Here is a 21200-nt window from a genome sequence, read left to right as displayed (position 1 = left end):
AACTATTTGTATGTAAGGTATGTTTATTTCTTGTACACCAACTGCAAAAACAGTGTACTATAAATGATTGTGTAGTGCATGTACAGTTTGCAGTTAGTATCATGCTATGGGCCACACAGTGTGTTCTTTCATGTCATGATGAAGCCAAAGACGTTTTCCACAAGTTTCTAACCTCACCTAACCTAATCAACATGCACACAGAAACGATAAATCAAAAGCTAAATAAACAGCAGAATCACATGACTATGACTATGTGATACAGAATCCATGATTTCACATATTCATTGTGCAACACGCTACAGAGACAAGCTGACCAGTGATTTCAAAATAAAAAAAGGAACTATCTGTTTCTTAAGTACCTTCCTATCTAGGAATTATGTATAATTAAGATAGATAGAGGTCATGCTTTGACCTTTTTCTGGCTGCCTGAGCTTGGTCATGCCCTCTAGTGGAGTAGATGTTGCAGAATTAATTTCCCTTTCAATTACTGCCTCCGCCTAATGTCCTTTTGTGTCCTCTTTGTCTTGCTTTTGTAGTTCATCTACGATGAGAAGGTGTGCTGGTGCGTAATGATATTTTCTGTAGCGGCCTCTCTATATATATTTATATGTTTTTTTAAATACTGAATCACTGTATAAATCTTACTGACCTTGTGTTTGTGTGCAGGTGGGAGTCTCTTGTCCTGATCCTCATGTATGCAGTCTACATCCTCATCATGAAGTGAGTGTCATCACCAGAAACTGCTAATGCCTTCAGTTAATTGATAAGTTGCATTTAGTTAGTTGCGGCCCCTTCTCATTCATCTGTCATTGCCAGGTTTAACGGCAGGGCACATCGCTACTTTGACCGTCGAAAGAAGAGCTCTATGAGTCTGGCCAATGGGCTGACAGGAAGCACTGATCTGGAGGATAATGTCACGTGTGACGCTACTGCAGTCCTGCTCAAGAAAGGTAACATAATCTGCTCTATTTAACACGGGCTTTGCCCTCTAACAGGACTCTGAAGGTTTTAGCTGCTCATCTCTGCGCACTGAAATTTACATAAACATAAAGTCAGTTGGGGCACCACTCCTCATCTATTTTTGTTCAGCTCCGGGATAAGACAGTCAAGGATGACTTTATTATTGACAAAGTTCTGTCACTTTTTTGTCTTGGGATGATTGCCAGTATAGATCTTCAATGCTAAAGCTGCACCTTGCTGTCCGTTTCTGGGCTGCGTATATGGTGAGATGATGGCCACAAATGAATCCCTGATCCCCTTGTTGGCAACTGAGAACTTCCCCTACTTGATGAAGCCCACTGCTAACACACTGAGCACTGCGCTTCCACCTCCTGGCCCTCTGTACAGAAACTCTAAGAGGGAAGCGCACAAACCAGCTGCAGACCAAGCCCGTGTCTTGTTATCTTGACAAACTCTAGGAGTATATACATGGGCCAGAATTCACTTGAGTGAAACGAACAACGGTCCCTCAGCAACACCAGAGCATTCATCTGTATAGTAGTGTGGTGGCTGCCCACCTTGAATCCAGTTCTGCTAACCGGTCTTTCCAGAAGACCATGGACAAGAAGACTGTAGTAACACGGTAGTCTTGTCCTGGTGGCCCAGTTGATGGTGGCAGGATACAACTGGTGCCACCAGAAGGAAAGGACAAATCTCCTGGGTGCTCAACTGTCAAGGGAGGGACTGTTTTTGCCACCAAGATTACTCTAGTGTTTGCATCTTCTGTACTCTCTGCCCTCAGAGGTGAGGTATAGTGTGGAACACAACAACAGCGAACAGAAGTGAGCAGCACAAGATGCTGGCTCAGGCCTTCACACATCCTTCCAACCTCCAACTTGCTTCAGCACAGCCTGCTCCGTCAGCTTGTTCTGCTGAGGAGGTGATGAAGAGAACCAGGGTGGCAGGAGACAGTTGGTTCAGCAGATGGTTACCATGCTGCATGTGCTTGAATGTGCAGCGTCCCACAGAAGCCAGGACCTGGACTATTGGACAAAAATACCTCTGGCACAGATAACCACTTACATTTCTGTGTTCTCTCTGACAGGACATGGGGATCATACCCCGCCCTAACATGGGTGGTGGACACCCCTTGGAAATGGAAATGATCACATGAACCTATGGATGGCATTGTTAATGTTGGTGCTGCAAGAGGTCCAGCCACTGATGAGCAGAAAATGCATTGGTAACAATGAGGGGACCTGTTGTGTCAGCAGATAGGGTGGAATTCGCACTGTACCATTGTTGCAGCCTGCCGAAAGCCTACAGGCACTGTACATCTTTCATATTTAAGGCCTGGAAAAATGCTGAGATAACATCCAAAAGTGGAACCCTGAGGATAAATCGACATACCGTCCTGACATGGCAAGCCAGAGATGTTTGAGAAGGTGGCAATGAGGCACAATGACTGTTCTTTGTTTGCTTACATGAGATTGTCCTGTGCTAGAGGTGGCCTTTGCTTGAAGGTCTTGCTTGAAGACAACGATCAGTGAGACATTACTCTGCAACACAGCGGAAATCTTCTCTAGCATCCTTGAGTCCATTCAAGCAACGTCTCAATTCATAGTCAATCAAGACAGTTTTGGCCTCAGCTGAGAGCTCCACCCCAACTCTATGTTTATATCAGAAATAGCCACAGACCGCAACCCACATTTGCTTTCAGTGTCTACTTCGTATCTACAGCAAGGACACGTCCACGTCCCACACTGGCTTGCTGAATGAGCTACCGAACAAAAAGTGAAATGCAAAGAACTGTGGACCTTAGCTTGCACTCAACTCTCATTCAAACCATTACTTCGGCCCACCCACTCAGAGGTTTGGAGAGTAAACTGTCCAAAGACCCCATTTCTTTCAATTTCTTTCAATAATAATTGACTGTTAACAATAAATTAAAAAATCGCCTTCACATGATTCTTGACTGCAAAAACATGATGACTAAATGAAATTTTAGTTGGACTAAACAGCATTGCAGTCAGATGAACATTAGTATGTTATTTCCCTCTAGCTAACTTCCACTGTAAGCCGTCGGTGCTGATGGTTGATGAGCTGCTGTCTGCATACCCCCACCAGCTGTCTTTCTCTGAGGCCGGTATGAGGATCATGATCACCAGTCATTTCTCCCCCAGAACCCGCCTCACCATGGCCTCTCGCATGCTGATCAACGAGGTACATATGCACTAAACTAAACTGTACATGGACTCACATGTGTGAACACTGTGATGTGTGACTCTATGTTCAGTTATGTAGTTCTACATGCTACACGTTATTTCAAATTTGAAAAAGTTGAAAGGAGAAATATTTTTGTCAACTTAAATGTATTTAAATACTCAAATCCCTGCCAAACCAGAGTCTTAGCATAAAGACAAACCAAATAACACTGTCTGTGTTCAACAGAAGAAGGAGTGGAATGAATGTTGATTTTCTTTCACTTTCCCTCAGACACCTGTCTGCAGCAGACTACAGTCTGGATGTAAATCTAAACTTCTGTTTCAGACAAATAAAAGGGACTTTTCCTGATTTCCATAATATAAATATAAAATGAAAACAAACTTGAGTAATTAACTGGGTACCATTCATGCTACACGACAGTAATGCAAAATGTCCAAATGTGTTCATGGAATGAATATAGTCAGAGCTTCATGTTGTTTATGGTAATGCGCTCTAATCACTTCCAGAGGCAAAGACTGATCAACACCACTGAGACTAGAGTCAACCGCATCACCAACGGCGACTCTGACTCAGCCGCCAGGCCTCAGGGGAGGCGGGGCTTAGAGAATGGGCTGAGCGGATCTGAACAGGGTCTGAACGGGAGATGCAGACTTCAGCGGCTGGAGTCTGGCAACGAGACAGAAAATGAAAATGAGGATAATGAAAACAATGAGAACGACGAGGAGGGAGAGGGAGAAGATGACGATAATGGCCCCCTGGTGCCTTTCAAAGTTCCAGGTACAGCGCAGATAAAATAAAATGATCACTGTCGATAATTGCTTGTTATCGGTGCTGTCACTGAAGCCATCATCACATTTTTGGTTTTCCTCCTCCCTCCAGCTGGGGGGTGTAACAAGCTGAAGTGGCTGACCATGTGGCCGCTGTCCTTGCTCTTGTTCTTCACCGTGCCTAACTGTGCCAAGCGCCGCTGGGAGAGATGGTTCATGGTCTCCTTCTTCACTGCCACCATCTGGATCGCTGGCCTCTCCTACATCATGGTCTGGATGGTCAGTGAAGTCTCACTCACTGACATGCTGAAAACACATCCTGATCTTCAAAGAATGTAAAAATTGTCTCCATATTATCCTTTAGGGCTTTTACTTTTTAGTTTAAGTGACTTGTTATTGCAAAACAAAGAAGCTATTAAACAGTTACATCATAAATGTGTGTTTGGCCGCATTCAGAGGACAATAATCCTTTGTCTGTTTCAGGGCTTTATCTCCTCATCAAATTCAACTAGTTGCTAATATACAGTGGGACCAATATATCAGGTTTGACAAACAGAACAGACGTGAACATTATCTCTCCACAGTGTGCCACAGTTTTCACCAGCATACAGCAGCTTCTGCTGTCACTTAAATCTGAAACATAACAGAAAGCAGAACTACTGTAAAGTGAAATATTAGCCTATAATATAATATACGTTTAACTAAACAAACAGGATTTTGCATTATTTTTGGCAATTGCTAATTCCAATTGTAATTTGAGATGTGGAGGAGATGAGAAATGGAAATGATTGTTCCATTAACATATAAACATTTAAATAGGGCTAAACCATTTAAAATGCTTAATGCACTTTTAGTTATTAATGGCAAAACAAATTGTACTAATTCAATGCTGTATTGTATTTTACTGTTATAGTAAGACTGGAGAGGTTCTTGCTTTTTCCCAAAGTGAAAACATAATGTTCAGCCCCCCCCCCTTCCCAACCTAATCATGTTTGTGCAATCCCTTAATGAGACTGTTGCAGAGCAAGAAACGCTCTCTCTGCATAACAGAGCAGCAAAATGAATCCCAGAGACAGCTGATCTATACTCAATTCATCTGGTATCCCCTTTGTCACAGAGGAGGAAAACCCTGAGGATTGTTACATTCTGTGCTAATCTGTATTTTTTTTGAGTGTGCATAAAACTCTGTTACTGCTACTTCTGTAATTTTATTCCAGATGGGAGCTTGTTTCAGTTGTGGTCTTTATTTGATTTACTGTACTGCTGAACTATGTAGTAATATTAATAATAATAATATAGCTTTACAACAATCAATACAAAAGATAAATATGTCACTATACAAATAAAGAAAACATTAAATATGCATCACACAGTAAAAGTGTGTTTTGAAGAAGTGAGATAAAAGCGGGAACAGACCGGTATCCTCTGGTAGATTGGGCCCCTACTCTCAATATAACAGTATACTAAAAAAAAAAACATTTTGGTTTCAGGTGACTGTGATCGGTTTCACTCTCGGCATTCCTGATGTTATCATGGGCATCACCTTCCTAGCAGCAGGCACCAGCGTCCCAGACTGCATGGCCAGTGTTATTGTTGCACGGCAAGGTACACACACACACACACACACACACACACACACACACAGACAAATACACTCTACCATAAGACAGAAAGCTTAAATCAATATTTCTGTTGAATGAAATGAAAGACTGAAATAAAGCACACATGCTGTGAAGAGAAAGAGTGGTGTTACACAGCAGAATATAGCTTGTCACAATTGACTTGTCTCCTGACTGTAAACAGACCTTGACAGTGTTGCTCTCCTTGCCTCAGGTCTGGGAGACATGGCCATCTCCAACTCCATAGGCAGTAATGTGTTTGACATACTGGTGGGCCTGGGCCTGCCGTGGGCACTGCAAACACTCTGCATCGACTACGGCTCCTATGTGAGTGCTTCTCAGCTCCGGCAGAGGAGATTCTGCTGGACCAGAATAGAACAGAGCGGTGTTCATGAAGGACGGGATATTCAGATATGCTGTAATATTCAGCGCAGGGCAGGCTTTGTTACACACAAAGTATTTGTTGGGGCACTGCATAGTTTATCACCTTACACTGAGAATATAATAAGTGTTAATTGGCCTGCTGATTACTTCTCATACAATAAAAAAACATTTGGACTAGGTGTAATAAAAGTCTCGGAGCATAAATACATAATGTTAGCCTGTGTGTATCAGGACAGAGCATTAACTTTTAAATACCTACATTACCTGACAGTATATCTCTGTTTGTCTCCTTAGATCCATCTCAACAGCAGAGGTCTCATATTCTCTGTTGGACTCTTACTTGCCTCAGTATTCGTCACAGTAAGTACCAGACTTTTAAAACTTACTGATCTGGGCAGTCCTGGCCATAAAGCACATTAAGCTTTTATAGTTTTGAATCCAACCACACTGTAGGCATGGATTTACATGGGGATGATGATGATATGGTGGATGATTATTTGAATGTTGAATGTACAGCACTGATATTTGGCGTCTGGGATCTGACCTTGTCACTGCTCACAAGGAAACACCAAGCTCAGCAAAGCAGAAAGTAGGGGTTGATGAAAATAACTGTACCCGATTCCTACGAATCTCCTCCAAGCCATATCTGCTACTGTGGTCCCGACAATCACTCATGTGATAAATACTTCTCTGGCTTCAGGAACCTTCCCGACCACTTTCAAAAGGGCTCGGGTTGCACCCTTGCTCAAAAAGCCCTCACTTGACCCAACTCAAGTTGAGAACTGTCGACCAGAGTCTCTTCTACCGTTTTTATCCAAAACTATTGAACGGGCAGTATTCAAACAGGTCTCAGAATTCCTCTCACGGAATGACCTCCTAGATCCATATCAGTCTGGTTTTAAGAGTGCCCACTCTACTGAAACAGCTCTTATGTCTGTAACAGAAGCCCTAAGGTCAGCTAAAGCTGCAGCCCAATCCTCAGTTCTTATCCTGCTTGACCTTTCAGCTGCCTTTGACACAGTCAATCACATGATCCTGCTATCCGCCCTCTCATCAATGGACATCTCGAGTAAAGCACTCCTGTGGTTCGAATCCTACCTCTCTGGGCGTCCCTACACTGTTTTGTGGCAAGGACAATTATCCTCCTCCCGCTGCCTCTCCACAGGGGTTGCCCCAAGGCTCAGTGCTAGGACCCCTTCTCTTCTCAATTTACACCATCTCACTGGGGCCGATCATTCGCTCGCACGGCTTCTCTTACCACTGCTACGCAGACGATACGCAACTCTACCACTGCCTCGGCGCAGATCACAGACCATCTCTCGGACATATCTGCATGGATGAAGGCTCGCCACCTTCAACTAAACCTCTCTAAGACTGAACTCTTGGTCATTCCAGCCAAGAAATCTATCCACCATAACATCAAACTACAAATTGACTCCTCAACCATCACTCCAACCAAGGTGGTGAGAAACTTGGGTGTCATGACTGATGACCAGCTGTCCTTTTCAGACCATGTTGCTGCCGTCTCTCGGTCATGCCACTTTGCTCTATACAACATAAGGAAAATCAGGCCTTACCTAACTCAGTACGCCACCCAGCTTCTGGTACACGCCATGGTTACCTCTCGCCTCGACTATTGCAATGCCCTCCTAGCAGGTCTTCCAGCTTGTGCGGTGAAACCCTTACAAATGGTTCACAACGCAGCAGCGAGTCTGGTTTTTGATCAGCCCAAAAGGACTCATGTCACTCCATTACTCAGTGACCTCCACTTGCTCCCTGTGGCCTCCAGAATCAAAATCAAGTCACTAATGCTTGTATACAGAGTGACTACTGGGTCTGCACCATCTACCTGAACTCCATAATACGAGTTTACGCTCCTCCAACGAACGCCGCCTGGCTCTGCCACCCCTTCACACAAAGCAATCCCAGTCCCATCTGTGACACCACGATGGTGGAACAAGCTACCACATGCCATCAGAGCAGGGGCGTCCCTCTCTAACTTCAAGAAGCTCTTGAAAACTCATCTCTTCTGAGAACACTTCCTCTTATAACGCCTCTAACTTCTAACATGCACTTCCCGTGCTCTTCTTCTATCCCCTACAATGATCTTGTATTGATTGCACTTTTTTGTTTTGATTGCACTTTTTGTTAACTCTTACTTCCTTCCCAAGGTATTTACCCCATTGATGTGATATGTACTATGAGCTCTTACTAGTATTTATTGCTGCTCTTACACTAGTAACTTACACTGTAAGTCGCTTTGGATAAAAGCGTCTGCCAAATGAGTAAATGTAAATGTAAAAAACTCCCCCTCCCTCTAGGGGAAGGTAGTCTGGGAGCCTACAGGTGGAGGCTGGGGCTTGAGAAATGCTTTGTGAACAGCAGCAGCAAGTGACAGCAGAGCTTTCAGTACTGTGGCAGCAGTCAGTTTTTGAGGGCTAACAGACATGTTGAGTGCATTTCTTTCCTCATAAAACATTTGCAAAGATGATTTTTAAAGTATTATAAATCCAGCATTGTCGTATGTACTTTCATGTTTACCAGCTTGCAGGCTTCTTCTTCCCTGACTTTGTTGATAAGTTGCTGGGTTTCTGTTGCTCAGTGGAACAGTGTTAAATCATTGACGTCGCCCAGGTGCGCTGCTAGAGGTTAAAAAACAGTACACTGCCGTTATGAAAAGGTGTGTTGGTTATATGCTGCAGTGAGAAGAGTATGTCGCGTGTTAGTGGCAGTGCACTCGCGTTGACTGCCTAAGCTCGCACACAGTCTTTGCTTCATTTGTGTCTTTTGAACAGATGAACAGACTTGATTCTGCTGCCATTATTTCATGCATTTTGGGGTAAAAAAGGACTATTTTGCCATTAGAGTCAAATTTATCCCTGATAGCGGTTCAGAGCAAATAAATGTACACAATTACCCATCCCATATCCACTGATGTGCCTGCCCCCTTTTGTGTCCCTACCAACTTTTTTCTTGCATGCTCGAAATAAAGATTTCAATAGAAAAAATACAACAACTTTCAAACCAAACCTGCATCCTTGGGTTCAACCATGACCTTTGTGGCTTGGTATCATCAGTCATTTCAATTTCAATTTAATTAGTCAAACAATGTTGCCAAAGTAAAAAGTCACATATAAACAGTCTCTTCCCCTGGTCTAGACTCAGTCCACTTCAACAGGAGTTGTTTAAATACAATTCTACTAATCTCTCAGTACTCCCTCCCCGGTTTGTTTTGTACTGTAGTTAATATTTCATAAAATCTCTCTCCTTCCTGCAGGTTCTTGGTGTCCATTTGAACAAATGGACTCTGGATTGGCGACTGGGCTTGGCCTGCCTCATCTTGTACGCCATCTTTTTATGCTTCTCCATCCTGATTGAGTTCAACGTCTTCATCTTCGTCAACCTTCCCATGTGCCGAGACATCCACTGACCTCCCTCCTTTTCTTCTTCTTCTTCCTCTGGCTTATGGAGGAAACCTCATCTGGCTTCCGGGTTCTCGGCGCCTTGGAACCAAGTCCTACCTTTTATTTTTTAAATAGAAAAATAGAGCTCTATATGATTTATCTTTGGTGCAATACACAAAAGAGAGAAGACAACGGAAGTTTGGTTTATTTGGGACCAGACGGGAGGCGTGAGAAGAAAGTCCCAGCAGCAGAGATTGCTGCCAATCGTCTAATGAACTGAAAGGTTGGCTGGAGTTAATATAACTGTATAAACACCGACAGTTAGGCTACTGTTGGTGAAGAAGCTGCTACTGTAACTGACTGACTGGTCAAAAGAGAGAAGTCTTGCGCTAACAGCGATTTTTAGCTGGATTGTTTGTTACTCTTTGTACAAGTTTGAATATAAGCACATGATTAAGGTATTTTTAAGTAAAAACCGGCTTTCTCTGTATATATTTGAGCATTATATATTATATTATAAGTACTAATATTAGCTGATATATGGGATTCTCTTATGCACAACTGGATCAGTCTTGCAAAGCTGAATGATCTGATGACAGTGGCAATACTGTTATTTTTTAATGATTTGTTCTGCCAGTCATACACTCAAAATACTTCTACATGTCTCCCATGCTCAGTAACAGCCAACACAGCATGCTGGACGAGCCACAAGTCAACGCTTTGCACTGAGAGAATCTAAATATTTAACACTATTCGCATAGTCTATTCATGTTTGTTTTTCTGTCTCTCTACAGGCATTTCTGTGTAGGCGGGGTGGGGGGGGGGGGCTTTCTTTTCTTTAATAAAACCCTCATAGGAAAGGGATCTCCCTGGAACTAACATCCAGCACTGTCACTTTATTGATTAGAGATATTATTCTATCATTTCAAAGCCTCTGCAGGTACTCTAAACATGTAACTACTGAATTTAAAGTTCCCTCTAGACGGTAGACCTCTTACAATATTACAGAATTAGGTTTTAGTATCTGAGTTGAGTTTAACATTGTTACTTCTTAAAGCCAAAAGTATTTTTAGAATAGGTGTAAGGTCGTAGATTTGGACTTCAGTCAGCTTGAGTGCACAGTGTGTGTGTGTGTGTGTGTGTGTGTGTGTGTGTGTGTGTGTGTGTGTGTGTGTGTGTGTGTGTGTGTGTGTGTGTCACACTCTCGAGGGGAACCAAGGACACCACTGTTACTGGGAAGACATAATCATGATTTATTTATGAATTAATTTATTCAAAGATCATGTCTAAGCACCAGTTTCAGCCCTTTGGATCATGTACAGTGTATTAAATGGAACGTTCTCCGCTCTTTGACCACGGAGCTGTACAATGTACTATACCTAATATATAATCTCAGTACTGGAAACTGACTTGATGTTGTTTATATTTAAGAATAGAACTTTATAATTTATAAGTTTTGTATAGTTTGGAAAGATATCGCAACATTTGTATATTGGTACAAACACAGTGGTTTCCGACGATGATGCGCGGCAGGGTTGAGTTGCCTTGGAGATGTTGTCATTTGGTGAGATGGACTGAAATGCAGTCTTTATCACTGGTCCTAACATGGGTGGAAGCTGTCGCTAATCCCATTGCATGTTGAAATAGTGATGAATCATGGTTGTAAAAGATTCACTTTCAGATAATAAAAAAAGGAACTGCACACCGATGGCACACCACCTTTTGAACTTTCACGACATATTGTTTCTTAAACACATTGCTTGAACTCTTGTGCCATCCCTTGTTGGTTGTGGCCATTCTCCTGCTTGTATTTGAGCCAAAGAAACACCTTTGTCAACAGTATTGTCACTCTGTTCCAGCATGTGTTGTGGAAGATGTGTATTTTTTTGGACTTTTATTTTTACCTTGAAGGATTCTTATTCAGTTATCAGGTTCTTAGAGTTGCTGATATATTAAAAGCGTCCTCTGTAGGTGTTGTTGCCTCTCCTGCAGCCACAAGAGAGCGCTGTAGCGCTGTGTTACATCTTCACAGATGGCTGCTTCATTCAGTAGTAAGTGGTTATATTTTCAGGTAGGCTACATAGAAACAAATACTGGTCTGTTTGCATGCCTCTTTCATAATTCAGATTATTTTGTGTGTAATTTTAATGCATTTCCAAGATCAAAAAGGCACTGTCTTGATTATGCTGTACATATCAGAGGGATATGCTATTATAATGATGTTGGAATAACTTCTGATGAGATATATACAGTATTTAGAATGTAGGCCTACAACAGTTAGTTTTCAGCTAATTAATGTTGTTTTATGCTCATGTCTTTTGAATTTGTTTGTAAATCCTCGTTTTTGTTGATGAGGACCTCTGGGCAGAGCTCAGAGTCAGAGAGAGTTGAAGATGTTGGCTTTTGTTCCCAGTGGTCTTCTTGCAATAAACTGATTTACATACATGAAACGTGTTCCCATGTCTTTGGAAGCTGTTCACTTCAACTTCAACTGTGTATTTTGGCAGTGTGTTATCATAACAATAAAGTGAGACACACTCAGTATACTCAGCAAGTTTGCCTGAAAAATCCTTTATTATTCATTCACAGTATATGGTACCAATTATAATTTTAAGCTGATTTAACCTCTGACATTCCAACAGTAATAGCATACGTGTGTTAAAAATGGATAGTTCATCAAGTTTGATGGTTTTACTATATCGTTCAATAAAGAATCAGTCTCACTTTCTATTAGGCAGCGTTTATAAAGGGTTTAATGTATCATAGATCAGTTGGGTCAGAATTCCCGATGAGCTAAAAAGACAAAACAAATGCCATGCTGGAGATTAGCAACCCTACGCTTGTTAAAGCTACACCAATCAATGTCTTTACATTTACAATGGGTCATTTGAGTATGTGTAATGTGAAGGAGGTCCCTCTTCATGGTGGACCCACAGATCATTTTCAGTAACGCACAATTGCCGTAGGTTTTCGGCACCACAACTACTTGGTTAGGTTTTTGGTTAAGATCATGGTTTGGCTTGAAATAAGTACATGTTCATGTGCAGTGAGTGCACAGGCATGCCAGCAGGTTGGTAGGTAATCAGTTAGGCAGGCTCAGTAAGCCAGCCTATGATTTCACAGAGTCACAGACACCAGATTTGTTTTCATTTTGTGTCAGTATATATGATTTATTGATTTCTGTCAGGATGTAAAGAGAATTTCAACAAATACTTCTTGCCTTCCCTAGCTTTAAGGTGATAAATTTAATAAACTGTTACTGTGTAATATTTCTATAGTAAGCTCATCATCACAATATCTACACAATAATAGAGGAGAAAATACAATGAAATGCTTGAGCTCTGGCTTCCCCTGCCTTAATTAAACAGAATGTGCAGTACAATACAATAACATTAAATATTTACAAAAGTGTGAAGTGCACAATATACAACACAAGTGTACAATATGCAATACAATACATAATAAAAATACATGTATTTTTGCAATACACATGTCTGCTAGTAAGTACATAGCTGTTATGTTTGCAACACAGACAGAAAATGCATGGTTTATTCTGAAACACAAGGAGTGAAATGTTATAATTCACCCCACAGTCTGATTTAGTTGTAACAAAGCCTGGGGTGAAATGTCCATCCATCCATCGTCATCCTGCGTACAGGGTCGCGGGGGGCTGGAGCCAATGCCAGCTGACATCGGGCAAAAGGTTTGGTACACCCCGGACAGGTCGCCAATCCATCACAGGGCCACACATAGACAATAACCACTCACGCTCAGGGACAATTTAGTGTCACCATGTCTTTGGACGATGCCGGAGCACCCTGGAGAGAACCCAAGCAGACATGGGGAGAACACGCAAACTCCACACAGAAAGGCCGGGGCAACCAGGGTTTGAACCCGTGACCTTCTTGCTGTGAGGCGACAGTGCTAACCACTGCAACACCGTGTGGGGCGAAATGTAACATTATGTAATAAGGAGTATGAGAAAAACATGATATTGTGTTTTAACACTTGAATTTTTTACATAATTGTTGTGTGTGTGTTTGCGGGGGTGGGTAGGTGGGGTGGTGGGGGGGGGGAATCCAAGTATCTTAGTTACTGTCAGTCATAGTAGTGACATATTAGCGGACATAATCAAATTTAACCAAATGGGCAAATGTGCACCAACTGCATATTAGAATATTAGTGTGTGTGTCTGTGTTTGTTTTTCTTGGCACTACTGGAGTGCAGGCATCATGGGGAGAAGAGAAGCCTACAGGTCTTACACCAACATTTGATAAATAATAATAACCAAACAATTAAACATTGCTGTGTGTGTGAGACACATACTGAAATTCAAATAAAACATTTTCTTGGGGTAGGTTGAAACATTTTCATTGTTATGACTAAACTATACTCTTGTAGCCATTAACTAGCTTACCTTACAGCTGACAGCTAAAACAGCACTAACAACTTGCATAAAAGATATCTACTGTACATAGGCACCTGAGGGGCGTCTCGGCCTGCCGTTAGTTGTCAACTTGACCAGCAGCAGCGATAATATAGCAAGCTTATTTTAATAATGTGTGAGGGTGCGTGCACGCCAAATATAACGTTCAGTAGCTTGTCAACCGAGAATGTAAAGGTATGTATATAGACATTAAACATGATTTAAGTTGGATGAGTTTAACTTCAAAGCAGAAAATACTATAACAAAATAAGTAGAGTTTAAAAAAAAAATACTTTCTTACCTCAAAATAATTTGTTTCCTTCTATAATTGGCAATGTGGAATAAGGACAAAACTGAGCATGTGCAGAGTGAATCAAGTGATTCATAACTTGTTCCTGAAATTGGACGTGTTACAACAGACCGGTGTTGAGCGCCGTGTGGGCCCCCTTCCTCTCTTGGTCCCTTTCCCATAAGCATCTTTTGAAAAATGTTGATAAATAATTGAGCTAACAGCTGTACACATTAAACTGTGGTGGTGATCAGGGTATTCACCAATGAACGGTTCTTACCACATTTAAACAAATAATAATAATCTGGGATTTGTGCTTACGTCTGCACAGTTTGAAATCTCACCACATTTCAACTCTCTTTTCTTAACACACTGTATCCAATTACTTTACTGTGGTTACAGGAGGTTTGCTATGAGTATCATGTTTAAAATAACATTATGTTCTTCATGTTTATTGAAGCATTCATCATTCCCAAGACAACGCTGACTAAATACCATCTTAGTTGTCATAGCCTTGAGAAAATGCTTACTATACTGCATAATGAAAGACAACTGAACAAGATTTCTCTAACAGTCATGCTTTATTTGCAGAAACAAGAAGACAAACAGCTTTCAAATAAATGATAGCCTTTACATAGCCATTTGTATTATTTCAGTACATTTAATCTATCTTTGTGGTTCAGAGGCATGTAGGCCTAAAAGCAAAATTATTAAAACATTAAAACTTTATTAGCTTGATATTAGCTTAAACCATTCTTATCTGCTGGATGGGACTGTGCCCACTTTTCTTTGAAAGAAATAAGTTGGCAGCTGTTTTCTCTCTCTTTTTTTTTGGTACCTTAAATTCCCTTTCTTTGGGACAGACTTGACTGTCACGTGTGATTGCTCCAGCAGCAGCAGTCACTCTGCTATCTTAAGGTGCATTCACACCGAAAGCGAATCCAGCGTTTTGGGCGGCTTGATTAAACACAAAGTCAATGCAAAGACGCAAATTCGCTTCAGGCCGCGCGAATGAGGCGTTTGTCGCGCAATTCGCTGGTTCGCGCAAGTTCAAATTTTTCAACTTGGGCGAAAGATTCGCTTGACACGATGCTGCGAAAGTCTATCAGCGGTGACACTGTCCAAACAATACCGGCGGCTTCGGAGCGTTGTTTGGAGAGGACCAGGCGAGCGGTGTAATGACAATCTGCTGGCCGACAGGGAGCTGCTATAGAACGTGGAAGTGGACGGGGAGCAGCGCTGCAGCTTTCGGATAAATAAACACCCATAGTCGGTCTGGATTATGCTCTGACAACTACGCCGTTTACACATGGGAGGAGCTCAGAGTTAACTGCTTTTATTAAATTTACTTTAGTTTTTGGAATTACAACTTATCCTCACTCGCGCTTGTCGGCAGCTAGCTTCAGTGCACATCCGGTTCCACTGTTGTTGTAAGCGTCGGATGGCACCAAAGTTCTGCTGGACTACTACTTCATAATTATATAAAAAACGAACAAAGCTGGACATTACTTGGAGAAAAGAAAGCGAGGAAGTTGAACTACCTGGTGAGTTTAGAAAATGTGTGTCTGTAACTTTATTCCAGCTGTCGTTGTACTTGAACAGGTTAGCATAGCATAGCCCTGATCGATCCGAACTCCATTCAGAAAACATTTTAAAAGTTGTTGTCCTTCTGACAGACCTGACAAATAATGAATTCATACTGTATGTCTAACGAAACGGCATCATATTGTAGTTATTTCTGCATAATTTTGATCCGTTTATTGCAATTAAATCACAGCCAAGTGTTTACTTTGGGTTCATATAGCTGTAGTATCAGCGGGCTGTGTCGTTGTCGTTGTGTGTGAACACTCAAAATGTCCAGCGACCAAACTTGCGCGAGGCGAATATTAAATTCGCTTTCGGTGTGAATGCAGCTTTAGAGCAGCTTTAGATTAAAGATGAATCCTACAGTGGCAGGCGGACCAAACCATTTTGCATATTTGCATTTCTTTTTTTGGGGGGGGGGTACAAAGTTCAGTCGCTCAACTGATTTATTCAACCAATTTGAATTTAGTCATAATACTGCTTGCTTAGAAATAAAACATTGCAATCAAAAACAAACTTTTTATTCAAGCTTTTTCAAGGGGCCTTCCCCCAGCCCTCCCCTATTTTTCGACGCCTTTGCCTGTGTTACAACCGTCCCCGGTCTCCCCTACCTGAAGTTTGTGGGGTCCACCCACAGTCTATGTGTCCACCGAGTATCGCATGTTTTCCAAGTGACTCTATGATAAGCAGAATTACTTGCTTTTGCACAGTGCCTTACACTGAAATGCTATGTGTGTTGAGCCAATGAGGCAGAGGCGTCATATTACTGCAGCCCTCCCCCTCGCCCTGGCTCTCTCACACCTCAGTGGTTTTATCCAAACCCGGTGTTTCCGTCTCTGTCCGACATTAAACCATGTAACCGACCCAGTTCGGGGACATTGAGGCTCCTCGGTGTCGCCCGAAATCCAAACAAAACGGCAACAACAAACGACACAGCGGCCGTGAGTTCCCCATGGAGCCTAACCGGAGAGAAGTGCCGAGTCCGCGGTGTTGAAGGAAACCACTTTCAAGGTGAGGATCTTAAGGGTGATTGTCTGCAGCAGTAAACAGACTCCAGACTGTTAGTTCAGGCTCTAACCAGAATTTCTGGCAGGAAATGTCGAAGTCTTGAGACATAACTAGGCGACTGACTCCAACTTTGCTGAAGGTTTTCCTGCTGGACCGTGTGCAGGCTCTCCTGTTGTCTGCCTGTGGTGCAGACCTGCTAGAAGAAATGTCCCTGTTCATTCTGTAATTTAAGGATTTGGACGTGACGTGAAATAGATTTGACAATCCACAGTGGCTGGGCACGGCCGGTGGGAAGCATTGGACCGTGTAGCAAGAAGTTGTAACTTAGTCTATTGCAAATCCCCATTTAATGGATCAAACCACGGTGTTTTAATGCAGTTACAGGAGAATGTACACATGCATAGAGATGAGTGACTCCTCTGTGACATGACACGCTGATCTGGTTTGGCTTTATCATATCATCTTAGCAGCATTTTGTATTAGTAACATTAGTAGAAGTAAATATATGTGCATGGAATTACATCACAAACATTTTTGACAAGGACTTTGTATTGTCCTTGGGAATACAACTGTCATATGGATAAACAATCCTCAGGCCTTGTACTGTAGTTTCATAATTTTAGAGACTGTATAAACCATTATTTTGGGTACTAAAGACTGTAAGACCTTCCCCCATACCCTCAAGAAAACTGAATTCATACAGTCCCTTTCATTATTTATAAGTAAAAGAGGTTAAGCATACATAATTGCAAGAAGGTGTACCCTAACTTAAACCACAATTTTAATTAGAAGGGAAATTGTAAGCTGCAAATCTCTCCACAAAAACCCAAACAATACTGAACCGTACTGTAACTCGATTTTGGAGTAAAAAGCTTCTAAATAAACTGTTACTACTGTCACTGAATGGATGAAGTGGAGCACTTCACATTTTGGCTGGATTCCAAAATAATCAAATAGGATAATACTAAAAGATGAATGTGTGCTCTCCCAAAAAGTCAAACTAACTTCCCTACAACAAAAAGAAAAAGAAACACAGACCTTCCCCAATGCTGCGCCTAATAACTTTCATACAGTCCCTTAATCGTTTATTTCCCCAGTTGTAATCCACTATCAGTGCCTGTATGAAAGTGCGTAGTGCTTCACCTTTCAGAAACACGTAGGACCTGTCTGAACCTGACTGAACACATGTCATTCTTTTCTCCAAACTTGTTTAATATCTTTCTCAGTTCCTGATGCTTATCGCTGTAAAAAAGGGAGCAATTTCCTTATTTAAGCTTCTTTGGAATCTGTTAAAGGGATTAGCTTCACTGTAAAACCCAGATTTGTTGGCACAAAGATCCCTAGTTACATACTGCTATGAGGAAATGAATCAGCAGAAAGGTATTGTAATGAAAAATAACTTTCAGCTCGTCAGTACTTAATTAGGGTACTGTTTTTTATTCCACAGTCACATTAAAATAATTCCGGTTGCCGTCTGCTGTCTTTCGGGTGCTTTTGTTTTTATCATCGTAGAGAGGTGTTTTCTGCTTTACCTGGATGTGATTGCTGTGAGTTTAGATTTGAAAGTAAACCACTGTCCCAACCACTTCTCTCTGCAAGTTCAAGGCAGAACTGAGAACTCCACGGGTTTATAAAAAGTGATGTCATTTTCGCTGGACAAGGAAGCGGCCACTCAAGTTACAGATGTGAGCATAAACTGTCCCTGCGGGGGACGTTAACACTGAATGCTTTCACAGGAACAACACCGATGTCTGCTGTAATCCGGCAGCGGGGCATGAAATCAAACACACTGAATATTAGCTTCATACATGCGTTCAGATTATGTTGGTGAGCTATGTATCTGCCAAAAAACCTATTAATATAAATAGTATAAGTGTGGCGAAATGGTTTCTTGCATTCCTGCCACATTTCAGCATTAAAGTGAGGCTTAGTTGCAGACAAGGCCGGATTAACCTGTTAGGGGGCCCTGGGGCAAAAATGAGCTGGACAGGATCACTATAGATACTGAACACAACATCTGAACTAAGAAGCATCTTTATTTCAGTGATTTCTAATCGAATTCCAGCTGTGCGTATCATGTCTGTGGATTCAGGTATGTCTGAATTATGTATGACTCTGAGCACAAAGCATTTTTCTCTGAGCCCCAGGCAATTGCCTTTGATGTCTACAACGTGTACCACCACTGCAGAGATTTGTCATTTAGCTACCTTAATAGGAATCCCGACTTGGGAAAAAGGTTAAAAATCATCTTTATTGTACAGGATAGTTTTTCATCCAGATGGTTAGAAGAGTCTGCTGCAAGTCCCCTCAGAACAACGCTGTTGTTTACAACATTCTGAGTTTATTATATATCCCCCTGTAATTATTTTTTATAGAAAAATGGATGCTTAGCTCTCTGTCTTGAATGTACTAATAATACATGACAGGCACAAACTGCAGCTGGGAGCCTTGAAGCCCCTATCATCTTAGTTTAAACTGTGCTTTTTTTTTTTTTTTATTCACAAGGAAATGTACAATAAATAAAAATACCACAATTGCCACACTGTGAGTTGAGCCTTTGGGGGCCCCATGAGGGTCTGGGGCCACAGGACACTTTTCCTGTGTAGTAATCCAGTCAGTCTTGCTTACAGACAGGCAGGGGCCAAAGTAATTTAAATCAAAATCCCTTATGTTTACCCTCTGCTTGTCTTCCATATCTCCTCCATGACTCAGTAATAACAAGTTCTGGTATAATCACGGTAATTAGACAATTTTCTGTCCGTTCTGATGCTCCCACCCTGTCTGCTCCATCTTCTGCCTCCTTCTCGTCCTCTTAAATTGAGAAGTAGAATTTCTGCAGACGAAGTTCCCACCTCCTCGCATCGGGCTCGACCCTTGGCTTGATCCAGTGTTCCTGGTACTAATTTAAAGAGGAGTGGCCCAGAGAAAACAGCCAGGCTTTTCTCGGCTGACCTCTGATGTGGAAAGTTGTTTTCTGGGCGGTGCTGGTGCCTGAGACGGTCTCTCACCACGATTCAGTCCATTGGCACTCTTATTACTGTATATGTGAAGTTGCATTTGTTTGATGGTGACTTTGAGTGTTTACGTATTGCTGGTGCAAGACTCCTAAAGCAGTGGTTAGAGGTTAGGCTGCTGGTCACGCTGGTGTTTGACTGACAGAAGTTGCATAAACATTTTGTGGAAAAAATGAAAGTAATTCAAATGAACTTCCATCTTTAAGTAAAAAAAGCTGTGAGCCAGTGAGTTCAGCTGAACTTACAGAGAACCCCTGACCCAAATACTGCTCTGTGGCCGCGTACACACACACACATTTGCAGAGCTGTTGACACTCTTTCATTACTCAAATCGAATCTTCTTTTTTTTTAAGTAAATCGTTAAAGTCAGTGTAGGTTTCATATTAAATGCGTTGTATTTCCACCCTGCTAACACTGTGGACACACACCCACACACACCATTATCTGGTTTGTCTCAGGGCAATAACATACTTATCTGCAGTGGGTTGATGCAGCTGCCTGCAGCAACCCCCCCCTTTACAGCAGCATGGCGCCCTGCTAGCCTCTATTTCTTCACTGGGTCTCACAACTGACTAATGAGGCAGCACTTCATTTGGTCTTGACAGTTTAAACAAATACAAGTTAAGTTTGTTGGATATGTTTTTATGCTTTTGGGGAGGTGGACGTCTTTGTTCTGGTTCAAAAGACAGCGACATTTTATATGTTCACAACTTGGTGGATCCCTGGAAAAATCAAAGCTTTCTCGATTGGAATCATTACTAACCCAAGAAAACGATCGTAAACATATCTCATTGAGCTTTGATTTATTGCTGGCACATAGCAAAACTAAGACGTCTTTGGTCAGAGAGAAATGAGAGAATGATCTTGGAACGCAGTTTGATGATGATCAGTGGTCCCTACTGCTCAAGGGTGCACAAAACGATTAGATTAGTGCAAGATACAAAATCTTGAAACTATACAAAGAATATTTTCTTCTCCTGTTATACTTTTCCAGATTGCACCAAATCGATGTAGGAAATTTCTTACATGTGACTTGGGCATGCCTAAAAAATTAGGCCCATGATGAGAGGCAAGAGAAAATACACTTAGGGCTTGATTTACTAAAGGTTTGCGTGAGTAAAAACGTGTGCAAGCTTGAGATCACCATTCAAATTAGCACGTAAGCTGATCTACTGACGCACGCAGAATGACGTCTTTCAAAAGTGCACCTGTTGTTCATTTACTACTTTTGCCTTAATGAATATGCAATTTGGGGCGTAACATGCAAATACATTTATTCACTGCACGCAATGTGATCTACCAAGCCTAAACGCAATTTCACGTGAGTGCAACAGCCTCTGTATTTAATATGTTAGAAAGGAAGGTGCAAACCGTTGCGCAGAGATGGCTGCTGTTATTGTTGCCAGAAGGAGACACAGTTGTAATGAAAGAAAATGTAGAGAAATTAACATTAGAATAATATTATTCTATATCTAATATATTGAAATACAATTATTTTATTTATTCGATGAACTATATGAATAGAATTTTTTTGTATTTT

General features: G+C 41.6%; 2 protein-coding genes across 4 annotated transcripts in view; both read left to right on the top strand.

Annotated features, from left to right (window-relative positions):
* The window catches only part of slc24a3 (solute carrier family 24 member 3), a 58218-nt gene extending 46429 nt beyond the window's left edge, over nucleotides 1-11789 (top strand). Inside the window, exons 8-17 of the mRNA XM_046046706.1 lie at nucleotides 537-562; nucleotides 667-720; nucleotides 817-950; nucleotides 3002-3162; nucleotides 3672-3942; nucleotides 4045-4211; nucleotides 5423-5537; nucleotides 5766-5878; nucleotides 6230-6295; nucleotides 9213-11789. Of these exons, the coding sequence (XP_045902662.1) occupies nucleotides 537-562; nucleotides 667-720; nucleotides 817-950; nucleotides 3002-3162; nucleotides 3672-3942; nucleotides 4045-4211; nucleotides 5423-5537; nucleotides 5766-5878; nucleotides 6230-6295; nucleotides 9213-9365 (1260 nt within the window). The 3' untranslated portion in view covers nucleotides 9366-11789. The remainder of the gene's footprint in view (nucleotides 1-536; nucleotides 563-666; nucleotides 721-816; nucleotides 951-3001; nucleotides 3163-3671; nucleotides 3943-4044; nucleotides 4212-5422; nucleotides 5538-5765; nucleotides 5879-6229; nucleotides 6296-9212) is intronic.
* Nucleotides 11790-16281: 4492 nt separating this feature from the next.
* LOC123969363 (ras and Rab interactor 2-like) overlaps nucleotides 16282-21200 on the top strand; it is a 41026-nt gene continuing 36107 nt past the window's right edge. Inside the window, exon 1 of one of the 3 annotated variants that reach the window (XM_046046694.1) lies at nucleotides 16282-16649. The gene's annotated coding sequence lies outside the window, so the exon portion shown is untranslated. The remainder of the gene's footprint in view (nucleotides 16650-21200) is intronic. The other 2 variants (XM_046046692.1, XM_046046693.1) reach the window with 2 other exon arrangements.

The sequence above is a fragment of the Micropterus dolomieu genome, linkage group LG04 (genome assembly GCF_021292245.1).
Source record: "Micropterus dolomieu isolate WLL.071019.BEF.003 ecotype Adirondacks linkage group LG04, ASM2129224v1, whole genome shotgun sequence".
In the NCBI taxonomy this organism is placed as follows: domain Eukaryota; kingdom Metazoa; phylum Chordata; class Actinopteri; order Centrarchiformes; family Centrarchidae; genus Micropterus; species Micropterus dolomieu.
The sequence above is the reverse complement of the archived record's forward strand: the minus strand, read 5'-3'. Positions and strand labels throughout refer to the sequence as shown.